This window comes from Notolepis coatsorum (genome assembly GCF_963971535.1).
Source record: "Notolepis coatsorum genome assembly, chromosome: 13".
NCBI classification, from domain to species: Eukaryota; Metazoa; Chordata; class Actinopteri; order Aulopiformes; family Paralepididae; genus Notolepis; species Notolepis coatsorum.
The window spans coordinates 110,826,962-110,852,335 of NC_140177.1; the positions used below are offsets into that span (position 1 = coordinate 110,826,962).

General features: G+C 45.6%; 1 protein-coding gene across 3 annotated transcripts in view; it reads left to right on the plus strand.

Moving 5' to 3' along the window:
• Positions 1 to 25,374, plus strand: part of asap1a (ArfGAP with SH3 domain, ankyrin repeat and PH domain 1a) — a 172,025-nt gene that overhangs the window by 75,740 nt on the left and 70,911 nt on the right. For all 3 annotated transcript variants that reach the window (XM_084327854.1, XM_084327856.1, XM_084327855.1), the window contains exon 5: positions 16,248 to 16,393. In XM_084327854.1, the coding sequence (XP_084183980.1) occupies positions 16,248 to 16,393 (146 nt within the window). The remainder of the gene's footprint in view (positions 1 to 16,247; positions 16,394 to 25,374) is intronic.

Genomic DNA, 25,374 nt, shown 5'->3' on the forward strand with positions numbered 1-25,374 from the left:
GTGTCTGTTTGTAGTGCATGGATGTGTGAGTGCATGTGTGTGTCTGTAGTGCATGGATGTGTGAGTGCATGTGTGTGTCTGTAGTGCATGGATGTGTGAGTGCATGTGTGTGTCTGTAGTGCATGGATGTGTGAGTGCATGTGTGTGTCTGTTTGCAGTGCATGGATGTGTGAGTGCATGTGTGTCTGTTTGTAGTGCATGGATGTGTGAGTGCATGTGTGTGTCTGTTTGCAGTGCATGGATGTGTGAGTGCATGTGTGTGTCTGTTTGCAGTGCATGGATGTGTGAGTGCATGTGTGTGTCTGTTTGCAGTGCATGGATGTGTGAGTGCATGTGTGTGTCTGTTTGCAGTGCATGGATGTGTGAGTGCATGTGTGTGTCTGTTTGTAGTACATGGATGTGTGAGTGCATGTGTGTGTCTGTTTGCAGTGCATGGATGTGCGAGTGCATGTGTGACTCGACGTGGCCAAACCCGACTTGTTGCGGCGCGATACAAGCATCAGAAATCGCGAAAATGTCTCGCACTTCAGATTTTTTTTTAACCTTTCACTACCACACTACAGAAGGTTAACCTTTCACTACCACACTACAGAAGGTTAACCTTTCACTACCACACTACAGAAGGTTAACCTTTCACTACCACACTACAGAAGGTTAACTCTTTCACTACCACACTACAGACGGTTAACCTTTCACTACCACACTACAGAAGGTTAACCCTTTCACTACCACACTACAGACGGTTAACCTTTCACTACCACACTATAGAAGGTTAACCCTTTCACTACCACACTACAGAAGGTTAACCTTTCACTACCACACTACAGAAGGTTAACCTTTCACTACCACACTACAGAAGGTTAACCTTTCACTACCACACTACAGAAGGTTAACCTTTCACTACCACACTACAGAAGGTTAACCTTTCACTACCACACTACAGAAGGTTAACCTTTCACTACCACACTACAGAAGGTTAACCTTTCACTACCACACTACAGAAGGTTAACCTTTCACTACCACACTACAGAAGGTTAACCTTTCACTACCACACTACAGAAGGTTATATATTCGTACTGGCATCGCGTCCCGCTCTTAAGCCATACCGAGATATACCTCATCTCATGTACCTAGTGTACTCCATCAACGAATAAAACCAATACACCCAGCACCTGCCAGGCCCCGCCCTACTGCCGTACTATATAGTACTAGGCGTGGCCACCACTCACTCTTCCTCTATTTTCGTTTCCATCATAGCGGATGCAGGACACCCTATGCAACTAGTTGATATGAAAAGTTTAGAGAAATTAGGTTGAGTGCTTACCGAAGATTTGCCTACCCCTGAAATCTTCGCGGCATGTTCTGGCGGCGCTCGTATGGGTTCTGCGACTCTGCAGCGGGATGCATTCGATGCATTTCAGCATCGAGTTCTGTAGTCTCCTTGTCTTGTTGACAGCAGACAGAGGGACAGCATGTGAGGTGTAGCTAGGCCTAACAAAATTAATAGTTGGTTTCAGGTTGGTTGTCAGTTTGGCCATGGGTAGGTAGGGAATTTATTTAATTGAATTTTTTTATTTTATTCTTTTAAAGGGATTTTTTTTTATATTCTCATTCTTGACATGCCAGGACTGCACTTTTTTACTATTTAATTAAACTTGATTGTAAAAAATATTATCTCAAATTCATACTATTACAGAAACAGTGCTTGCATGAAAATGAAACGTACTATAATGTTCTGCTGTTGTGTGTGTCACTGTTAGCTGGGGGTGTGTTTCCGCCCGGGAGAGATAGGGGGTGGCACCGGAAGTTAGTTTGTTGTCGTTGAATACACGTGTAAGCATGCATAGATATATAGAACAGGGGTTCCCAAACTTTTCAGGCCGGGGCCCAGAAAATAAGGCGTCAGAGAGCCGCGGCCCAATGCACATCGTCTGTTTTTTTTTTTTTTTTTTTTTGCCATGCGACCGATTTTTTAAGCCAAATATCACTTCAATCCTATTAAGTTAGTTCAAGTTAGTTATTCATTTATATGTGCTATTTATGAGAGGGCTAACTTGTTGCAAAATAATAATGATAATAATAATAGCCTCATTAAAATACTATTGTTGCTTCGGTTGTTTTCTGCGTTTTATGTGCATAATCTGTTATTTAGTTTGAAATGTTCGTTGAAATAAGTAGATTTTTCGTTTTTGTTTATTTATTAAGTTAATATAAAACCATATAGTCACATTTTAGAATACAATAGAATAGAATTTTAGAATACAACTAGAAACACTGTCCTGGCCTGCTTCTAAGTTCAGTGGCCTGACAAAAAAAATTAAAATAAAAAATAAAAAAATAAAAAATAAAGAAAATATTTTTTTTAATTTTTTTTTAATTTTTTTTTAATTTTTTTTAAATCATCTCGCGGCCCATCCGTGGCTGCTCGCGGCCCACCTTTGGGTCGCGACCCCGACTTTGGGAACCACTGATATAGAACACTAGATAGCTTAAGGCGGAGTCACCAGCGTTGCTGAACCGCCGCCATTTTGCTCCAGTCAGCCTTGAGTGAGGGTTATCGGTAGCTGAGCTGCCTGGAGCAAGATGGCCGCCCTACGACGACGTCGCTCTCCATTGGCCGGCAGCGCGGGCTATCTAGTGTTCTATATCTATGTAAAGCATGTAGCTGTGTGTGATGACGAGCGAGGTATTCACCTGTATGTAACCGATATCAATGGAATTAAACAACCCCAAAGAAGCATAAACCCCTCCTCATTCTTCATAACAATTAGTATGACAGAACGATACAGTACATACAGACAGACTCGTTCCATTTGAGTAAAATAGTTAACTCACCGTCACCAATTCTGAGCCTTGGTTTGTGCTCGCCTGGACAGAAAACCCCACTCGCCTGGTTTGGAGGCTCTTGATGATGGCATTCATCAACTCGTCTTTTTTATTTTGTTCAGTTCTCAGCGGAGGCAAATGTATACGTTGCTGTGCACAGCAAGTCGAAGGCAGACTGGCTTGTGGAGGGTACAGGTTCTGGCGCTGGAGCCTTGCACTTCAGTGCTAAGTACTTGAATTGAAATAAGCTTAACACGGCGCCGGCATGGGACCCAAGCTGGGTGGTGGTGGTTGACAATACATCGTTGGCAATGTCTGTCCATTTGTCCCCTCTATCCACTTTTCCAGCTGCTGATATAAAGCAACAAGTGCACTGTTTTACCTCTAGGAGCACGTCTTCAAATGTTTTTGCACCCAGTCTGACTATTTTAGGAGGCACACACCGCACAAACAAACAATGGTTACCGTGCACACATCAGGGGTGTACAGTGCGACATATATCTCGCACGTGCTACAGCAACAGCTGTCTGTGCGATGGATGGATTTACTTCAGTAGCACTGGTGCGATAGGGATTCGGTTCATATAGATACTCTTATTTTGAAAATCCTGTAGCGGGTCTCATTTCTGCCCACGCGCAGCTCCAGCTAGGCTCCGAAGGCTAGCAACGTTCAGGTGCATATGATACTCTTATTTTGAAAAAACTCTTGTGACAACTCGACGAGTCGTATCCGCCCTATCCGTGCTTCTGCTAGAAGAGCAGCGCGTTGGTCGGTTGGTGCACGTTAACACAGCAGTGCGCCTACACGTCCCGAAATAAGTCCGTGGTGTTTTTTCTTTCTCGCAACGGGTCAAATGCATCTACATGCTTTGCACCGTCGCCATTCCTTTATGCGCACATCGCCCGAAATTAACGTTTATGTACCATTACAATCACTACAACGTTAGCAAGCTAACAAGCTAATCCTGATCAGAGGGCGCAGAGCCAGCAGACACAGTGTGGAAAGGGAAATGGGGGGCACTCTCTCCCCTTCCCTGTGTGTGTGTGTGCGTGCGTGCGTTTGGAAAGACGATGAAGTCACTAGTCAAGACTCAGGACAGGAGTATATTATAGTAAACTGAGGATGGACAGATAATGATGATATTCAAATACAAGTTTCGAGAGGAGTGGAAGTTTGAAGACAGACTAGACTACAATATGATGCGGGGGTGGTGAGTTGAAACAGTGTGTGTGAATGAATGAAAACTTTATTTAACAGATTGCAGAATGGGTACAGTACGGCTCAATACACACAATTGTTAAGGGGATGCAGACCAGAGAAAGACGTTTGTCTTGTTTACATCAGGGTCCCCCATTGTGTGTGTGTGTGTGTGTCCCAACCGACCCCACTTCTATGTTTCAATAAATTATTTGCATTTAAAACTATTAACACTGACTCATTCCTTCAGTCCACTCAAAATTATGCTAATATTGTTTATGATATTAATTTAAAATAGCATATGAGAGTATCATAGTAATAATAACACATGGCGATATACTAAATGACAGCCAAACATGGCACTGCAACTAAATAACACAAATACAATAGGCACATTTGTGACTGTTACAAATATAACACGTTTTATACTTGTGCTACAAGATTTTGGCCTGTGCTACAAAACTATCAACCTCTGTAGCACCAGTGCTATGTGCAAAAAAAGTTAACGTACAGCCCTGGCACACATCCATGTTGACACTGTAGCTTGCGACCTTTTGCTGGAGTCTGGCGCTCTCTACTGGAACAAATGGCGCTCTACAAAATGCGTATTTTTTTCCGCCAATAGAAACTCTCATAAAATAAATTGGGTCGCACATAAATCTGCAGGGTCGGTCGGCAACCTGAAACCAACTATTAATTTTGTTAGGCCCTATCGAGCTACCTCGCACAAGGTAGGACTTGCGCCTCTAGGCATTATCGCTGGTGTTAGTAAATGCTGCTTGTTGTGAGTTGTATGTTTGCGCCAGGGGCAGGATGTTTGGGTAAACGTCCCTCTGAGGTAGACGTTTCCCAGGCTGTCCTGGAGCGCGCTGCTAATACTAAATGCTATAAATGCTGGGTCACTGTTCTACTGTTCCCCGCTGTGGGATGTCACTAGGCATGACAATGCTGGCGTTTGTGATGTGCTCGAGTTGTCCCGAGAGACAACCGAGTTGTGTATTGGCGCAAGCGGCGGGATATCTGGGTAAACGTTGTTGTTTTCCCCGTTATCCTGGAGCGCGCGGCTAGCGCTATTTGGGCTACTGTTACGGGAATGTCTGTCTATACTACAGTCTTCCCTCCTCTCAACCATTCATGCTGACGGTCAATCGGTGTCTACTGGGGGAGTGTTGCGGGGGGGCTTTGTTTACCTTCATGGGTAAATGGACTGAGGTCTAGGGCTGGTGTGCTGTTGTGAATATTATGAATGAATGCGGCACTGGTTCTCTCTGGTCCGCCTCCCCTTAACGTTGTGTGCATGGGCTTGCCTATTCTACAGTATATTCGTGGTGTTAGTTCATTTATTCATTAACCCCTTCATGGTGCACACCACAGTGGAGGTTGCTGGTTGCAACCACCACTGGTGCTCCGTGTTAGCATCAGTCCTTTGCTTTTGACATGTTGAAACAGTGCCCCGCCCGGCCGACGCCATTAGGTGGGTCGGCCCGGCGAGTGGCTGGTGGGCTGCTAAAGCCTGTACCGCCAAGCCTGGCAGCGATTAGTAACTGTGTTCGAATTGCTGTTTTTTCTATCAAAAAATGGTGTCTGGTGGCGGGGCCTTGAGGGCCAGCCGACGTCGACACATCGCGCGAGGTTGTTGACGTTATTAGCTTTGACCTAGCCGCAAGCTATAACGGCTCAGGGCTCCCCTCTCCGCAGAGGATCTTGGTCTTCTGCTGGAGCGCGGGCGGTATTGTCCTAGGCCCCACACCGCCTCACACCGCGCAGCCAGAAGAAGAGAGAGCACGGCCTCGTCAGCGGCGATGACGAGGCCCTCGACAGGCGGCTATGTTTTCCCCCGCCAGAGGTATCCTGGGCGTTGAATCGACAGGTGTCCACAAGGCCGACAGCCTTGGCGGCCGAGGGATCGGCCATGTTGGATGAGCTCGGCTTGGAATATACAAGCCGTCGCCGTCCTGCCGCGAGCAGCCCACTCTCCCATCACTCCCTCCCCCAACACCAGTGGAAAAGGGGCTCTGATTGTTTCCTTTGGCTGCGGGCCGCGTGCCTTCGTTGAAGCGCGTGCGGCCCCACTTTTCGCTTCTCATGGGGACAGGGGCTGACACCCAGTTGATGGCTGAGCCTGGGTCTGTCCGTGAGAATGTTGTGCTGTCAAGCGGCTCCCACACCATAAGCTGTGTTTGGTTGAGCCTGGTGTTACGTCTGTCAACTATAAGTGTTGTCAGCAGGGGGGCTCGAAACCTTTTTGAGGCACACAGTGCGGGCTTCCCCGACCTCACCTTCGCCAGGCCAGGTATCATGTTGGTGCCTCCCACTCCTGAAAGATTGGCAGTGGTCTCGCAGGCGCGCGTGATTTGGGTGGTAGTAATATCACTGCAGGGCTACGTGTGTAGGAACCCATGGGGGCCTCACACCTTGCATGTCCGGCTGCAGAACAACACCTCAGCATGTTCTGGAGGGGTGTTCAGTGGGGGAGCTTTTGTCACCTAGAACTGATGTCAGCTTCCCCCGTATCAAACCGGCCCTTTCTGTCGGGGTCCCCCCTTGGGTGCGATTGCCTCGTGGGTAGTGTCAGGGTCAGATGTCCCGACACGGAACGCTCTGCTCGCACGGGTCCAGGGTTGGCTACGCACAGCGGGTGGGACCGGGCCGCCTATCTACAGTTCCTAGCGGACCTGCGCCACATGGCGGCGGGTGCGTTGGGAGTGTCATCACATATGGCTACAGCAGTACCATATGTCGAGGTGGATGGAGAGAACGCTGAGGCGGGGACTTGTGTTTACACAACCCCACCCGTTTTCGGGTTTGGTACAGACCCTATTGTCAGGGTCACCAGCAGTGACAGCTCTGGTCAACGAGATCCAATCTCTGTGGACGAAGCAAGCCATCGTCGTGGCGTTTTCCTCCCGGTGTTCTCTGGTGCCTGAGAAATCGGGAGGGGGGGTATCAGACCCATGCTGGACCTGTCCAATGGGAAGGTTCAGCATTTTTTTGATCGTCTCCTACCTGTTGAACACTGTCAGGTGGGGGTCTGGTTCTCCTCCATAGACCTGTAGGATCAGGGCTGTACACTGCGACGAGATGATCGCGAATTGCCCCTTTAATTGGCCGTTGCGATTGGTAAATATTATCTGGGGGCGGGCTTGCGAGTAGTGCTTTCAAGCCTTGCATTCGCATTTCACTCTAAATTATCCAAGGCGTGTGATGACGCGATGTTCAAAACGAAACGTCCCATTAAACTAAATAGCTACAGATAGCTCCTGATATCAATGTCTTATAACACTGAGTCGATGCGTATTCGAGCTGAGGGCACGCTGAATATAGTCAATAGGGTCCAGCTGCAGCGCCGGAGAATCCTGGCCGTAGCTGGAGGCTACAGTATAGGGTCCAGCTGCAGCTCCGGAGAATCCTGGCCGTAGCTGGAGGCTACTCGAGTACACACAGACAGTGGAGCTGGTTGCATATAGCGAGCATTTTGACTTGTTGCGTGGTGGTGATGTCTCGCAGATAATACAACTACAAGTATGATTATATAATATATATATTTTATTAAAAAAAAATTATATAAAATATTTTTTTTCTTTTTTTTTTTAAATCAAAAACAATCGATATAAATAATGGTAAAATTGTTATTTAAAAATGTGCCCATAAAAAATATTTTTTGCCCCTAAATTTCTCATTTAGGGGCAAGTGTGCCCCTAGTGAAAAAGCTTAGCGTACAGCCCTGAGGATGCGTATTCGCATCCCCGATCTTCCATCCTAGGGCTTACTTACGCTTCCTTTGCAGGGTTAGCGTATGAGTACCAGAGGCTGCCGTTCAGCTTTTCTCTGGCTCCCGCATCTTCACCAAGTGCGTGGAGGCCGCACTGGGGCCTCTGCGTCGTCAGGGGTTACGAAATGTATTCTGCCCTGACAACGTTCTGGTCCTTGACGGTCAAGGTGGATCGTCGGGTCTCGTACCAGGCAGGTTCCTACCAGCCTGGGGTTTGCTGTAGACTGGAAGTAGAGTACTCCTCTTCCCAGTCAACGGTTGGAGTGCTATGGGCATCCCTCTCGGAGCGTGTTGTCGACACGCTCGGGAGGTTCCGTCCTAGGACGGTTACGGCGCTGTCCGTGATACGCCTGCTCGGTATGATGGCATCTGCTCATTCCGTGGTCCCTCTTGGCCTCCTCTTCACCCCAGGAGGGGGTTTACGGAGGTGGGTTTTCCAGTATGGAAATAGACCCGGTGAGAGGCAAGTGGAGCGGCTAAGGTTCCCGTGTCAGTACTGGGGGACCTCGCCCTGGGGGGTTCCTCACCAGGGGGGTCCCCATGGGCAGTAGGCTGTCACACGTCACCTTTTTACACCGACGCCTCCCTCGCTGGAGACGCGTCGGGCCAACGCAGTAGGAGGCAGCTGGCAAACCATGCTGCCCGGTCTGCGCTACGTTCAATGTGTTGGTATTGAAAGCGGTCCTTCTGGTCCTCAAACGGTGTTGATCAGGACGGACAATACGACGTCAGTGTCGTATATCGACAGACAGGGAGGAGTACGCTCCCCCCGTCTGCACCGGGCGGCTGGCTATGGGCGTCCTCCATCTGCGCGGCCTGAGGGCTCTCCACATCCCCGGCAGGGTGAATGTGGGTACAGGTGTAATGTCGCGGGGCGGTCCTCATCCTGACGGGTGGGGATTACGTCCGGACATAGCCAGGCAGGTCTGGGACCGATGCCGTGCCGCCTGGGATTCTTTCCCCATACATCTGTTAGGTCAGTTGTTGGGGCGGGTACGTTGAGGAGCGCATGTCCTTGATCCTGATTGCGCCGGACCGGGGCGCAGCTGTGTGGTTCCCGGTCCTGATCCAGCTACTGGTAGCTCCGCCATGGCCTATTCCTTGGTCAGCGAAGGCCCTCACTCAAGCACACGGGTCGCTGTTCAGCACTCGGTGTTGTGCCAACGTCTGATGGTTTGGCTGGTGAGAGGGTAAGTCTGGAGAGGATGGACCCTTCTGTGGTTGATACCATCCGGAATGCGCATGCTCCCTCCACTGTCGCGCTTACGCGGGCAGATGGCGTATGTTCCAAGAGTGGTGTAAGGCGGGGGGCAGGGACCGGTGTCCTGCCCCCTGGATACTGTCCTTGTTACCTCCAGTCTCTCCTTGATAGACTGTCGGCTTCAACGGTGAGGGTATATGCAGCAGCTATATCCTCTTATAATAAGGGATTTGAGGGTGATGTTTTGTTCAGCCACCCTCTTGTGAAGCGTTTCCTGCTTGGCGCCCGACTCGTTAAGCCGGTAAAACGTTCTTTGGCTCCGAGTTGGGATCTTCAATTGGTCCTCGGTCGGTTGTCCTTGGCCCCGTTTGAGCCTCTTGAGCAAGCGCCGTTGGAACAGCTGTCGTTCAAGACCGCGTTCTTGCTGGCCGTCACCTTCGCTGAACGCGTGGGTGTGCTTTGTGCTCTCGGTACGACCAGAGTGCCTGTCTTTCGTTCCGATTGCGGTGCCACTCTGCGGCCTAATCCTGCCTTCGTGCCGAAAAATATCCGGAGTTCCTTCCGCTCCAGGGATATTGTGGTTCAGGCGTTTCATCCACCTCCTCACGCTAGTGAGTTGGAGGCGGGCCTTCACCTGTCATGTCCGGTCCGTGCTTGGGGATTTACCTCAGCCGTACTCAGGGCCTCAGGGCCACCGATCAGCTTTTTGTCTGTTACGGTGGTTCTCGTGCCGGTAAGGCACTATCGAAACAGCGCCTGTCCCATTGGTTTTGCGAGGGCATTGCCCTCTGCTACACGTTGGCCGGGCTGGATCCCCCTGGGGGCGTCAGGGCGCACTCCACTCGTGGGGTGGCGGCCTCTGCCGCTCTGCTGGGTGGGGCCTCGGTGGAGGACATCTGTGCTGCAGCTTCATGGTCCTCCCCGGGTCCCTTCGTAAGGTTTTACCTCATGGACATGACCGGGGGTTCTGTCTCCCAGGCGGTTCTGAGGTCTGTGGCCTCTCCTGCTTCCCGTCCTTTGGTGGGGTAGCAGGGGTGTGTGGGTATGGGCCACAGTGTGTTGTGTCACGTGGTTCCGCCTGTGCTGTGTGTTCAAGGGGTTCTATTTCCCTCTTGTTCGCACTCGGTGGAGTTGACTGCGCCCCCTCTTCATTAGGAAGGATGGGGTGACGGGACTCCCCTTCCCCCTTGATGTGGGCTTACGGGTCCTCAGGGGGTGCATCTGTCGGGCCTCGCGTCCGCTCTACCCCATATCTCGGTATGGCTTAAGAGCGGGACGCGATGCAAGTACGCTATATAACGAGTTATATGAGTACTGGCTAAGCGTCCCGCTCTTAGCGTGCCCTGAGTTCCCTTGGGGAAACTTTTCTTTGGAAACGTTTTTTTCTGAGGAAGAGTGAGTGGTGGCCATGCCCAGTACTATGTAGCACGCCATTAAAGGGGCGGGGCCTGGCAGGTGGTGGGTGTATTTGATTTTCTTCGTTGATGGAGTACAATAGGTACATGAGATGAGGTATATCTCGGTATGGTTTAAGAGCGGGACGCTTAGCCAGTACTCATCGTTAACCTTTCACTACCACACTACAGAAGGTTAACCTTCCACTACCACACTACAGAAGGTTAACCTTTCACTACCACACTACATACGGTTAACACTTTCACTACCACACTACAGAAGGTTAACCTTTCACTACCACACTACAGAACCTTTCACTACCACACTACAGAAGGTTAACCTTTCACTACCACACTACAGAAGGTTAACCTTTCACTACCACACAAATTTTTTAATTACTATCATGACTATTTTCATTTATCCTCTGGGTAGGTTGTGTTGGAGGTTTGCAGTTTGCAAAGGCTAATCACTGACACTATTGTGATTTAAATAGCTATGTAACGTTACAGTACATAGGACTATAGATGGAAATGATAGCTTCTTGCTAAATCTGGTGCACCCATCTACAGTATTTGCAAATTATTGTCAGTAGGCCTACACTGTCCTTTATAAATGAAATAAACTAAAGCTGCATAAATTATGCATTACTATATTCCATCACAATAGAATATATATAGCTAGGCTACTGACATTGTGATCACTTGAAATGTGTATTTTTATTTTGTCACAATATATTTGAAAAATATTGTGTAAAATTGAACTGTATTTCTGAGTTGCTGCACTTAAAAACATTAAATGGACTGTTATATCTTATTAAATTGTGGACATTTATTCATTCCCACTTATTAGACACTATTTCTGATGGTAAAATGGGCGTAAAAGGCAAAATACAGAATTCTGAAATATTAAAATGGCAAAAAAACGGAATTTGGGAAAAAATTTAATGGAATTTGGAAAATAATAAAAATGGATTTCATATGGCTCTACGTATCTGTGTGTGTGTGTCTCGCTCTCTCTCCCTCTCTACATCTCTCTCCTGAACCTATTTAATTCAAAAGGAAGACATTGATGGACAGTAGCTATAGTATAAATTATAGCTCAGTTGTAGCTGTAACAGAATAATTGTATTAACTATTAATTAACTATTATTCAATAGCGTTTAAATTATAATGAATTAAATAATTGTATAAAGAATTTTCAATGTTCTGTCATCTAATAATATATTCCATTGCCTTTCCTATCTGTATCAAAGTTAAAATGTTGGTATCATAACAACACTACAACATACAAAAGCAGCTTGACAACCGATATCCTTTGCGTCTAGTAGGCATTGGCCAATTTGTGATTTTGGTGGTATGTGCTATTTGCACAGATGTTTAGCCCTTGAATGAATGAATGAATGAAAACTTTATTTAACAGATTGCAGAATGGGTACAATACAGTACGGCTCAATACACACAATTATTAAGGGGATGCAGACCAGAGAAAGACTTTCGTCTTGTTTACATCAGGGTCCCCCATTTTCAATTCATAGTGTGCACACGCACAGTATAATATGTTAATAAACTCTGTTTTACTTGAACAATTTTCACTGTGCTTCTAAATTTCTTTGTGTGCTCCTAAATTTTTATTTAGATTTTATTTATTAACATTTTATTTAGGAGCACATGTGCTCCTTGGGAAAAAGGTTAGCGTAGAGCCCTATATATGGAGACATTAACATTACGTTATCAAACATAGGGACGAAGACTGTAAAAGAAAGTGTCAACAATGTTTTATAATCTATGTTAATTTTCACCATAAAAATTCTGTGCCCCCGAAATACAAAAAAGCCCCCGAAAATCAATTAAGGGGAGCAAAAAAAGCCCTGGAAAATAATGTTAATTTCTAACCCTGATAACGACTCATTCAAAAAAGATACAATCACCTGGAATATGTTAGTTGTTTACACAATGTTGGATTATGTAATTGGTTTGTCATGACCCATTGTGAAACAAAATAAAAATCGCGGGGGGGGGGGGGGGGGGGGGGGGTCTGAGGGGAGTGGCCACTGGCTGAGTGCTCTCTGTCTCGGTGCCGGAGAGGAGAGAAGCACAGACAACATGAGAGAGGAGAGATGAGACGCACCTAAATCCATTGCAGGGTGAAAACATTAATATCTTTGGAACCGTGTGTGTTAAATTGTATCTGAATCGGGAGATGATCTTCTCTCGTCACAATTGAAATTGTATTTCTCCGTCGCGCAAAAGCTGGCTGGCAGTCTCATTGAATAATATAAGTCTGTAAACTTATACAGCAGGAGAAACCGGAGAAGGAAAAAAGACATGCTGACATGTACAACGAACTTTTCATTGTACATTTTGATCTATGTACATGTATGATGTTACCCCGAATATGTAAAGCCGCGGGCACCGACACGATTTACACTAGGGATGCCCCGATCAATCGGCCACCGATCGTTATCGGCCGATAATCAGTATAAATATGCGATCGGTGACCGGTGATAATGCTTTATTTTCGCCGATCGTCAAAACCGATCTCAATTGCTCGTCTCGCTGAGTTCTGTCTCAGACACCGGGAGCTGTGCGGCGTCTGCTCCTCCCTCCAGCCCCTCCCGCGCGCATGTAAACACGGGTCTAGTAGTCTAGTCTAGTGGAACGGGAGGACGGCGTCTCCCTTAGCTAACGTTAGCTACCGTTACAAAATGACCCAGTCAACCATTCACTTCCAGTCCAATACATGATGAGGCATTGTCTAACCGAACGGTATCTAGCCGGCCAGCTACCGATAGCTCCTGACATCAACAAACGCTCCAGCAAACTCTAGTAGAGATGTGGATGATACCTCAGCTAGCTCATGTTAGCTGACGCCAGCTCACTGTTCAAAACGAAATGTCCCACTGAACTAAATAGTTCACAGAGGCGCTGTATCAACTTTATATAGCCGGCCAGCAGTAGCCACAGATAGCTCCTGATATCAATGTTTTATAACACTCATTCGATGCGTATTCGAGCTGAGGGCATGTTGTTGAATATGATCAATAGGGTCCAGCTGCACCTCCGGAGAATCCTGGCCGTAGCTGCAGGCTACTCGAGTATAGGGTCTAGCTGCAGCTCCGGAGAATCCTGGCCGTAGCTGGAGGCTACTAGAGTACACACAGACAGTGGAGCTTGTTGCGTGGTGGCGATGTCTCGCAGATAATACAAGTACAAGTCTAATTATATAATATATATATTTTATAAAAAATAAATAAACAGATTTATATAAAATTATTTTTTATTTTTTTTTAATCAAAAACTATCGGTATCGGATCGGTATCGGCCGATATGGCTCACGACGATTGGTGATCGGTATCGGTGGCAAAAAACGTGATCGGGGCATCCCTAATTTACACCAATCATTGTTTAAGAAGCACTGTTGTTCAAAAATGTACGAATGCAGGCTTCAAATCGAGGGAGATTATGTCTGTTATTGGCCATAAATGTGAGTCTTCCCTGCAATCATATTGGACACCAAATTTTGAAGACAGACGAAATTATAGCCATGTTCTTGCAGGCTCATCTGCGCAAAAGTGCGTTGCAGAAGGTTCTGAGAATTCTGTTCCAGCTAAGAGGCAAAATAACGACACAGATACTTTTTTCTCAAACTGCACTATACCCGGGAATGTTACCATCAATGTAAATAAACCATAATCACCCTACAATATTTTCGAATACACTAGACACGTTGTCATTTGTCGGCCTATTTATGAATCGTTTTCAAATAAATGCTAGATTATCGATAGTATATGTGTACTTATGCACGCTATAGACCCGAGCTGAGAAATCGATTATCTTATTTCCTCATCAGCGATCACAGCCAAACAGCCACATCACACATAGGGCAAACGCTGAGATCTCCGTGAAAACAGGTCTGATTATCCTAAGACTGGTCAAATAGATTCCTTACCTGAGATCAGATGTTATCCAAAAAGATTATTCCAATTCCTGATCGCCATTCCAAACATCGATCACGCTTATTGATTACAGTGTTGGTACTGTAAATACATAATCATCGCTGTTCTGAGGGCCGACGATCACTTGGTCTCTTCAGATGCCTTGACGGGAAAATAAAATGAGGAAACTGGCCACCCCCCTTGTATCAGTCTGAGCTGATGGGGTGCAGTTACACAGGGAGAGACGATAGGGGGCAGTATCTTCCCAATTGAGCTCAGAGAGACTCTGCAGCACTAACCCGAGGCTCGATTGATGAAATATGAATTCAAATCGCCAATAAAAAAAAAAAGGGCAAACAAGCGACATTACGCGTCGTCGGCACTCAATGGGGGGGCTGATAAAACGAGATATGACGTCGCTGGCACTCAATGTGTTAACAATTGTGTGTATTGAGCTGTACTGTATTGTACCCATTCTGCAATCTGTTAATACAATTTTCGATCAATCAATCAAGCATGACTTCCATTGGATCTACGTTTTCTGTTTTGGGATCAACTTTTTCTGTTTTTGAATAAATCTCCATTATGCTTCAATTACTGTGTGTTTATTGTATAGCAATAAGGTTGGGTGAATTCGGTCATTGTATAAACGCATTACATCACTTGAAGTCGTGTGTTATACAAATTAGATCACGCCTATGGGGGTCTAACGACCCTCGGCTGCGCCTCGGGCCTAACAACCACCCATAGGTGTGATCTAATTTGTATAACACACTCCGTCGCGTGATGTAATGCTTAAATCCATCAGGTTCCTCAGGTCATCATCATCAACATCATCATTGTCACTACTTGGTGCTTTAAACATTAATATCTTCAGCGTCATATTATCTGCATTGCATCCTCCCTGTGAGTTCCTTTAGTTTCTGGTTGTGTAGGTTTCGTTGTAAACACTTTTGATCTATAAAATTATGTTTCAATCTTTTTTATTTAATTTAGATGGATCATTGAGGGCAAGCGTTCATTCACAATGATGTTGAGAAAATACATCACACAATATGAAACGTGCAACAACAAGAAGAGCAATCAAAACAATTTAACCAATTAAAAACAATTAAAACAATAAGATTAGAATAATAATGACATTTTAATAATTTGAAACAGCTGCAGACTGTGTCAGAGTTTTTGGTGATGTGAAAAGAATGTGTGTGTTTATTCGATTGGCATGCTTAATTGTAAGAACATAATTATGTGAACCAAAAACATTTAGTTCTTACAAAGTATCAAAATCCAATTAAATTGAACTGAGCCATCAAAATATGAAATATATCAGATTTTATGATGAATGGAATATTTGCCTGAATAATCTAAATCAGATTGAAATGTTAATGAATATCCCTCTGTGGGGCGGCTACGTGGCGTAGTGGGCAAGGCGCTCACCACAAATGCGGAGACGCTGGGCTCGCCTGTTCGAGCCCAGCGCTCCACATTGCTTTCAGTTTAGCTGGTCGTTCATACTAATACACATTGGCCGTATTAGGGGGTGGGAAACTGATGGGTGGGGATCGGGCGTTGTGGACAGCGACTCCTACAGGTCGGTTGGTGCGCCTGCGCAGTAGAATCAGGAAGTGTCGGGGGCAGCGTGAGCCTCTCACGCGTTACTCCTCGCCACTGAGAGATCGAGCTGCGCAGGTGAAAAGATGCGACTGCTGTTACCTCAAGTACCGGAGGGGACTTGTGCTATGTATGACTTAGTCCACATTGCAGCCGGCTTGTGGGAGGCAAGAAACAGCGTTCGTGACAGGGGAGGGTTGGATTGGATGATACGAAATTGGGATGGGAGAAAATATAGAAAATGGGAGAAAAAGTTGATAAAAAAAAAATTAATATCCCTCTGTGACCCTCCTCCCCTCTGTTGGCTGTAGACCACGTTCAGAATGAGGAGAACTACGGCCAGGCGCTGGACAGGTTTGGCAGCAACTTCATCAGCAGGGACAACCCTGACCTGGGGACGGCCTTCGTCAAGTTCTCCGGCCTGGTCAAAGAGCTGTCTGCACTGCTCAAGAACCTGGTAAGCATTCTGTTTTCTACTAAAGGCCCGTTCAGATGTGAACATCAAATTGTTCCAGTGTAGCTCATGGAAGCTATCGGAGCTAACGTGCACCTCTCCAAACATCGAACCTGCGTGTAGGGCGACACGGCATCAGCAGTCACTGTGATTGCCTGTGATTGGCCTGCTTGGATTTCTGTATTTACCTTGATGTGTGAAATGTGTGATCAGCAAAGATGGTCTGAAATGAGAAGATTCCACAAAATGAATACTGAGAAATAGCCCAGAACATTGGTTTGGACACCTCGAAATGCATGCAAAAATTGGAAAAGAAATTCGGATGAAATAATCTTCCTCTCCTCTATTTTTTTCTCTCCTGGTTGTCTCCCCATGTTAAACACCAGGACATGGATTTCAATTAATAATAATAATTTCTTAGATTTATATAGCGCCTTTCATGAGACCCAAGGCGCTTAACAGTGGGGGGGCAACTAAGGGGAAGGAGTTCAGAGGAACAATTAAGTAAAAAGAAAAGAAAGAAAGAAAGAAAGAAAGAAAGAAAGAAAGAAAGAAAGAAAGAAAGAAAGAAAGAAAGAAAGAAAGAAAGAAAGAAAGAAAGAAAGAAAGAAAGAAAGAAAGAAAAGAGGGAAATCAGGCAGAGTCATTAATACATTTGGTGAAGAGGTGAGATTTGAGTTGAGATTTGAGTCCAGGGATGCAGCATTTGCGGATGTTTGGATGGAGGGAGTTCCAGGGGGTGGGTGATGTTTGGAGGGAGGGAGTTCCAGGGGGTGGGTGATGTTTGGAGGGAGGGAGTTCCAGGGGGTGGGTGATGTTTGGAGGGAGGGAGTTCCAGGGGGTGGGTGATGTTTGGAGGGAGGGAGTTCCAGGGGGTGGGTGATGTTTGGAGGGAGGGAGTTCCAGGGGGTGGGTGATGTTTGGAGGGAGGGAGTTCCAGGGGGTGGGTGATGTTTGGAGGGAGGGAGTTCCAGAGGGTGGGTGCGGCAACAGAGAAGGAAAGATTTGCATCCTATACATTCTGTGAAAGGCCTCATTAGTTCCGTGTTGCTAATTACCATGACGACGGCCAGGTAATTATAACAAGCTCTGATCACTCCTCTAGTTGTCCCAGTGTTCTGACTGTCCAAATCTGCTTCGTGCGCACGTAGAGCTATGCATACTCACACCCCCGCGACCACCACCCAGAGAAAACACCACAGGCAATTGGCTACGGAACTCTTGGCCTTAAGCCATAAACCCTCCACAAGGATTCATATGGACTAATTATACAGTGGTTCCCAAAGTGGGGTCCATGAAACTCATAGAGCCTTTTAGGGGCGGGGGGGCATGTAGCTATACATTACAGTAGCATCACTTCATTGTCTGCCGAGCTAGCGTTGGATACCAAGCGAGCTAACATTGACTTTAAAGCCAGCACTAGCTAATGGTTAGGTAACGCTAACGCTAGCTGCAAGGTAGCTCATATATTGACGCTATCAATAGCCCCAGTCGAGTGCGGCGGCTCGCATTACATTCACCATACGAGAAATATTCAAAGTTTCAATCTGTTTGCGCATTTAGTATACATTCACAGTGTTCGACTTACGTAATGATTTGCTCCATTTTGGTCTGAAACGCAGACGAATAATCCTCACAAAGCGAATGTTATCCAATATCCAGGTGAACTTTCTTCATTCAAACGAGGCATTCAAAACAGCTGTTTGGCACCAGCCGTCCCCCATTCCTTTGCTTGCTCTAGTCACATAACGTTGAACGTCCGCCTTGCAAACATTGTAACTGGCTATATTGGACTGGCTTTGGTTTCAATTTTAAAATGCTTCCAAATTTCTGACATTTTGTCTAGCTGCTCCGAGTCATCAGGTGGACATAACCTGCCCGTGTTTACTTGCGGGAGCAACACGTTGTGAGGTCTGCTATTTTCGGCATACGTCACTGTCGTGCGACGGTGTAAATAAAAGGAAATGCATTTGTTTTGGCAAATTCTTCTGCTCTGTGTGACAATAAATAAATTAATGATGATATGTAATTTAAAACCAAAACTAAGGCCTCAGTATGAGTTTAAGACGTGAACATGGTCATGTTTGTTGGGTGAATTTTTTATTTTTATTTTTTTTACTCCTGATAAAAAAAATAAAAAGATTCCCAATCCTCTGAAAATCACGTGATCGGATCGGGACATCCCTAATAGGATGCAAATATTTCCTCCATGCTGGAAGAAACAACGGTTTCTATTTCCATGAACAGTTGATATGTGTTGACATATGAGAAATATATCACCAAATATGTAATCATTTGGTGTCTTATTAGTGGATCTTGTAAACAAATCACAGTGGAACAGTAATAACAGGCTTTGCTAGGGTGACCAAACGTCCTCTTTTGCCCGGACACGTCCTATTTTCACGCCCTGTCCGGGGCGTCCGGGGGGGGGGGGGTTTATAAATTCATGGAAATGTCCGGGGTTTCATTGTTTTTCAGTTTCAGTTTCACTGCCCTTTGCGAGCATCTAAAGGCTCGGGACTGCATTTTTCGCCGAACATATTAATTACCGAATTAAAGCGCTATTCGTTGTCGTTCGAATGCCATCTGAATCGTCAAAATCCGTGCCTCGGTTCTCGAGTTACATGCCGATATGTCAGGCGTGCGACTTTTTACATGGCGCGCCAGATTATCACCCCGGAGAAGCATGCAGCTGCAGAGCCGCAGAGCCAGCGGCGCTCTCAGGGCCACGCTCTGACGGCCGCGCTGTGAGGGCCGCTCAGCAGCGCCACCCACCCAATGGCTGAATTGCCAATGGCTGAATTGGAGTATTGCACTGTGCGGGCACAGCTGCGAGATCCGCGCGGGGCCAGACTCGAGGGAGTAAATTAACTATACTTTTGCTCACACAATATCTTGAATGAATGCGTTTATTTATTTCGAACATAAATTGAAAATGAATAATAATAAAAAACAAGTAATAAACAGATTAAAAAACAAACAAGCAGGAGTATAGAATGAAGTGTAAACGTATGTATTCCTACCCCCTTGATTGATTGATTTATTGATTGATTGAAAACTTTATTAACAGATTGCAGAATGGGTACAATACAGTACAGCTCAATACACACAATTGTTAAGGGGATGCAGACCAGAGAAATACTTTCGTCTTGTTTACATCAGGGTCCCCCATTTTCAATTCATCATAACATATGACATACATGACATACAGATAGACAGTATTCAGTATACCTTCACACTCTATTATCTTATGCAACTCATATTCACTCCACAAACTGAAATATACATACATTGTTGAATGAACAGCCTGTTTCTTGAAGTTAGACTCTCCTCTAAATTGTAACCCCCCTCTCTATAACAGAATTTTTGGATGTTACCCGGGAGTGAATTGTTTCGTGCTTTAAACATGATTTGTGCAGTCTTAAATTCAGCCAGGTCCTAGAGTTTCATGGCATGTGATTTAAAAAATAGTGTGTTTGTGTGTTCCAGATATCCTACCTTATTGATAATCAAATCAAAATCAAATGTATTTGTAAGGCCCGACAACACACGTTAATGTCCCTTCAGCCCCATGTCCCTTCAGGCTATGGATTTGCGGTGTTTTCCAGCTTATACAAAAAATATATATATTATTTTGGAATATTGCAACTATACTACACAAAAACGTGAGTACACTAGTTCAACTCATGTTCAGCCCTATGTTACTCATTAGCACTAAAAAAAATTGTTCTTTATTGTGTACGAAACTTCAGAATGTTATCTTTCAAAAGAGACCAGGCTTATATGCATGTGCTATAAGCATAAAGTATAAAGATAAGCTTTGCAAAAAAAGTATGCAGTCCTCAAGTTCAAGTAAAAAAAAATTGCCGGCTGACTTCCGGTATGAGAGCGGAAGGGTAGCACGCATGCGGTGAGGCTCCTGGTCAAAAGAGTGAAAAACGGAGAAATAAAGACCCGAAAAGTGACGAAAAGTGATTAAAAATGAAGATGCAAACGAGAAGGAAGGAGGAGAAAACAATTATGAAGGAAAGAGAAATGGAGGACTCACAGGAAGAGGAGAGTTCGATGGAGCAGAACCCCCGAGGCGAGACCGAGAAGGAGCAGGCGGAGGAAGGGGGAGTCTCGGCTGAGACGGACAAGGAAATGCCAGGATGGGCCGTGCTCATGCAGGCCGGGATATTGGCGACCATAAAATTTAACTCGGACACGATGCAGGCGACCATAAAACTGAACTCGGACACGATAAGAAATGATATTGGGAAGTTACGGGAGGAATTGAGGAAGGAACAGGAGGACTTCAGAGGTGAAATGAATACAGAACTCAAAAGGGTGGATGAGAAGATGGCGGAACAGGACAGAAACGTAACAGAGGTACAGACTAGAACGGCGCAAACGGAGGAATGGAACACAGAGATACACGAGGTGTTAACGTGTGCGATTAAAAAACAAGATCAGATGGAGACAAAGATATCGGACATGGAGGGGAGGTCACAGAGAAATAACATCAGAATATGGGGATTGAAAGAAGGAGTCGAAGGGGAATCGGTGACCCAATATGTGGAAAAGCTTATCAAGGAACAACTGGAGGAGACAGGACTGAAAAAAATGGAGATACAGAGGGCCCACAGGGCGTTGGCTCCGAGACCGAAACCGGACAGACCTCCGAGGGCGGTGATTATTAACTTTCTGAGATTTGAGATTAAGGAATTGATACTCAGAACCGCGTGGACCAAGAAGTTTGATCACGATTACTCGACAGCGGTAGCAATAACACGCAGGTCCTACGCGGGACTGAAGAGAATTCTGAAAGAAAAACGGAATGAAATTCCAATCACCCATGACCTCGCTAAGGATTCACTGGAAGGAAGGGACGGTGGCGTACGCGACGGCGCGGGAGGCGGCGGAGGAGATGAGGCGACGGGGGATGCAGATGGCGGAGGACGGAGAAGGAAGGGGACAGGAGGGCCAGACGCTGAGCCTGCAGCAGAGATTGGAGAAAGCACGCAGATGGACCAGAGTAGGAGATCGAAACCCGGGAGAGGAGGGAGGAGAGAGGAGAAGGCCGAGGTGAGACGTGACAGACCGAAGGCGGAGACGGACGAGGAGGCCAGAGACGGAGAAGGAGGGGAGAGGAGGCGGGAGGAGACGAACGGATGAGTACACGCACAAGAGATTGAAAAAACTATCCAAATAGAGACAAAATATAGAAACTGAAATAACATATACATAAACACACATTCCCAGGTAGAGGCAGGATATAGGAACGAACATAACGTATACATGGACACATAATACACATGCTGATGGAGGAAATAAATGGAAATATAATTAGGTATGATAGACGGAACACAGAACATATTGAAACAAATACATAGACACACGCTGCGAGTAACACAGTTGGAAGGGATTAAGGGGATAAATGGACATCACATAGAAAATAGAGGGGAGGAAAAGAAAGTAAGAAGGGGTACACAGAAGACACCACACACGGGTCTGGGAGGAAGGAGGGACATTGGAACATATGAGCCACATTGAGAGGGACCTAGGAAATGGGGGTCTTTGATCAGAATGAAGGACAGAGCGCTTTTGACCAGGAGCTCGACAGCAATAAAAACAGTAAGAAGGCTGGACAAATATGACGAGCGGTTGGGGGTAAAGGTTTCAAACCCCCAAGCCGTCAGGAGGAGGCCTCTCACTAGGAGAGCAATTACTCCTCACCCACCAGCAGGGGACAGGGGGGGACACAGGGACCCCCCGAACGCCTTGGGAGCACTTTATGTAAAGTTTATGTTTTTTATTTATGTTAATCATTATATGTATTCGGTGAAGAGAGCGGAGGCTACAACCGGAGGGGGGAATGAATGTGACATGGGGGGGACTGACAGACGAAAGAAGAAGAAAGATGACAATGGTTAAAGGTATAAAAATGATGTCGTTAAACGTTAATGGAATGAATAATGCGATAAAGAGGGGCAAAGTGATGTTGAAATGTAAAAAAAGTGAGATGGAAGTGATTTCTCTGCAGGAGACACATTTGGTAGCACAGGATCATGAGAAACTGAAGAGATTTGGATATGAAAATGCATACTATAGTTCCTTTAAACGGAACCTGAGGAGAGGAGTAATCACGTTAATCAAAAACACAGTCAAATTTGAATTGATCAAGGAAGTAAGAGACAAGGAGGGAAGGTTTGTTCTGGTGAAGGGAAAAATGGAGGGTCAAATGATTACGTTAGTGAATGTTTATGCACCCCCAGAGAGTGAGAGGGATTTATATGAGACCATTTTTGATATGATAGTGATGGAACTAGAAGGGATATTGATATGCGCGGGAGATTTTAATGTAGTACTGAATCACGACCTAGACACCACAAGTACTAGAAAAGGACGGGCACCAATCAGTAGATATATGAATATTCAGATGACGGAAATGGGAATTACAGATGTTTGGAGGGGGATGCACGCCATGGACAGGGAATACACACATTACTCACACCCGCACGTGACATATGCGAGAATAGACTACTTTTTGATGACGACGGGGGACAGTTACAGGGTACGGGAGAGCAGAATAGGAGTAGCGGACATATCGGATCACAGTGCCATATATCTGACAGTAGATCTAGAAGGGAGACGGAGGAACACGATCTGGAGACTAAATGTAGGAATATTAAATAACAAGGGGGTGGTGAGTCAGATCAAGGAGGAGATAGCCAGGTATAAGGAAGAAAATGACAACGGGGCGGTAGATCCGAACATTCTATGGGACACACTGAAGGTGGTGATAAGGGGGAAATTGATGGAGAAGACAGCAATGCTGAAGAAGGCCAGAATGGAGACATATCACAATCTGATAGGGAAGCTGAAGAAGCTAGAAGGGAGACACCAGATATCAAAAGAACAGGAAACGCTCGGAGAAATCAAAGAAGTAAAGGCCAGGATAAATAGGGAATTATTGACGGAAATAGAAAAGAAAGCGAGGTTCATGAAACAAACGTACTATGAAGGGGGACCAAAAACGACCAGACTGTTGGCTAGGAGAATTAGGACGCAACAGAAGTTGAACACGATACACACAATAAGGGATACAAAGACTAATGAAATATTGAGAGACCCAGCTGAAATAGAGAGGACATTTAGAGAATACTATGGGAAACTATACACACAGCCAAAAGCAGCGGGAGAAGAGGAAATAGAAGCATATCTGGAGAAGCTAGAGTTACCATCGATAGGGAAAGAACAGAATGAAGAATTAAATAAAATAATTACGGAACAAGAACTGGAAGAGGCAATTAGTAGAGCTAAAAACAACAAATCTCCGGGGAGCGACGGATTCCCATCGGAATTCTACAAGACATTTAGAACGGAATTAGCACCCATGTTAGGGGCGGCGTTCAGACACACGATGGAAGAGGGCAAAATGCCCCCCTCGTGGAAGGAAGCCATAATCACCACGATACCGAAGGAAGGGAAGGATAGAGAATTATGTAGTAGTTTCAGACCTGTGTCCATACTCAACGTGGATTACAAGATGTATACATCGATAATATCAAAGAGATTTGAGATGTTTATGCCAGACATTATAGATGAAGATCAAACTGGATTTATTAAAGGGAGACAGACACAGGACAACGTGAGAAAGACATTACACATAGTAGAGGAGATACAAAAACAAGGTGGTAGTGCGGTACTGATTAGCCTTCCTAGATGCAGAAAAAGCATTCGACAGTGTGAGCTGGACATTTTTATATAAAACATTGATGAGGTTCGGACTGAACGGGAGGGCGATGAAGATGATCAAGGCGCTATATCAAGAACCGACAGCGAGGGTTAAGGTGAATGGCAGCCTGACGGATAGAATCAGATTAGAGAGGGCTACCAGACAGGGATGTTGTCTCTCACCAACGCTCTTCGCCGTTTTCATAGAACCACTGGCACAACTGATCAGACAGACCGAGGACATTAAGGGAGTAAGGATAAAGGGAACGGAATATAAACTAGGCCTATTTGCGGACGACGTGATAGTATACATGAGGCAACCAGACAAGAGCTTCCCGGCACTGATGGATCTACTGAAGGAATATGGCCACTACTCAGGATACAAACTAAACGTGACAAAGACACAGACCTTAGCATGGAACTATACCCCAACGACGGAAATTAGGGAACAGTACGGGATAAGATGGGACATGGACTAGATTAAATACTTAGGGGTGAACATCACGAGAGGGGTGGGGAAACTGATTGAGGCGAACTATACACAGATAAATCAGAACATCAAGAGAGACTTGGAGAGATGGACAGTAATGCCCTTGGACTTCAATTCAAGAATAGAGGTCATTAAAATGAACATACTAGCAAGGTTACTGTACCTGTTCCAATCACTACCGATACAAATACCACAGAATCAATTCAGGGAGTGGGACAGACTGATATCGAGGTTCATATGGGCGGGGGTCAGATATAAAACACTACAATTACCAAAGGAAGAGGGAGGGATGGCAGTACCCAGCCTACAAGATTATTATTATGCAGCGCAACTGAGAGCAGTGACGTGCTGGTGTAACGACAAATATGAGGCAAGATGGAAAGACATTGAAAAAGAAGGGGAGGGATACAAGGTACAAGCTCTGGTGGGAGATAGGGAACTGTTCAAAGAAAAAGAGGGACTGTTAGATCCTATCACCAAATGCACCTTGACCATATGGAACAGAGTAGTAAAAACACACAAATTAGAGAAGCAGTCAGGGGTTCTGAGATGGATAGCACATGACAAGAGATTCAAACCAGGGAGGCTGGACCATGGATTCAGGAGGTGGGAGAGGGGGGGGGGGCAACAGCAATATGCAAAATGATAGAGAAGGGAGAAATGCAAACACTACAAAGATTAAAGGAGAACTTTGGACTAGAAAACAGGGACCACTTCAGATATCTACAGATTAGAGATTACTATAATAAAGAAATAAGAGGGGACAAGGAAGAAG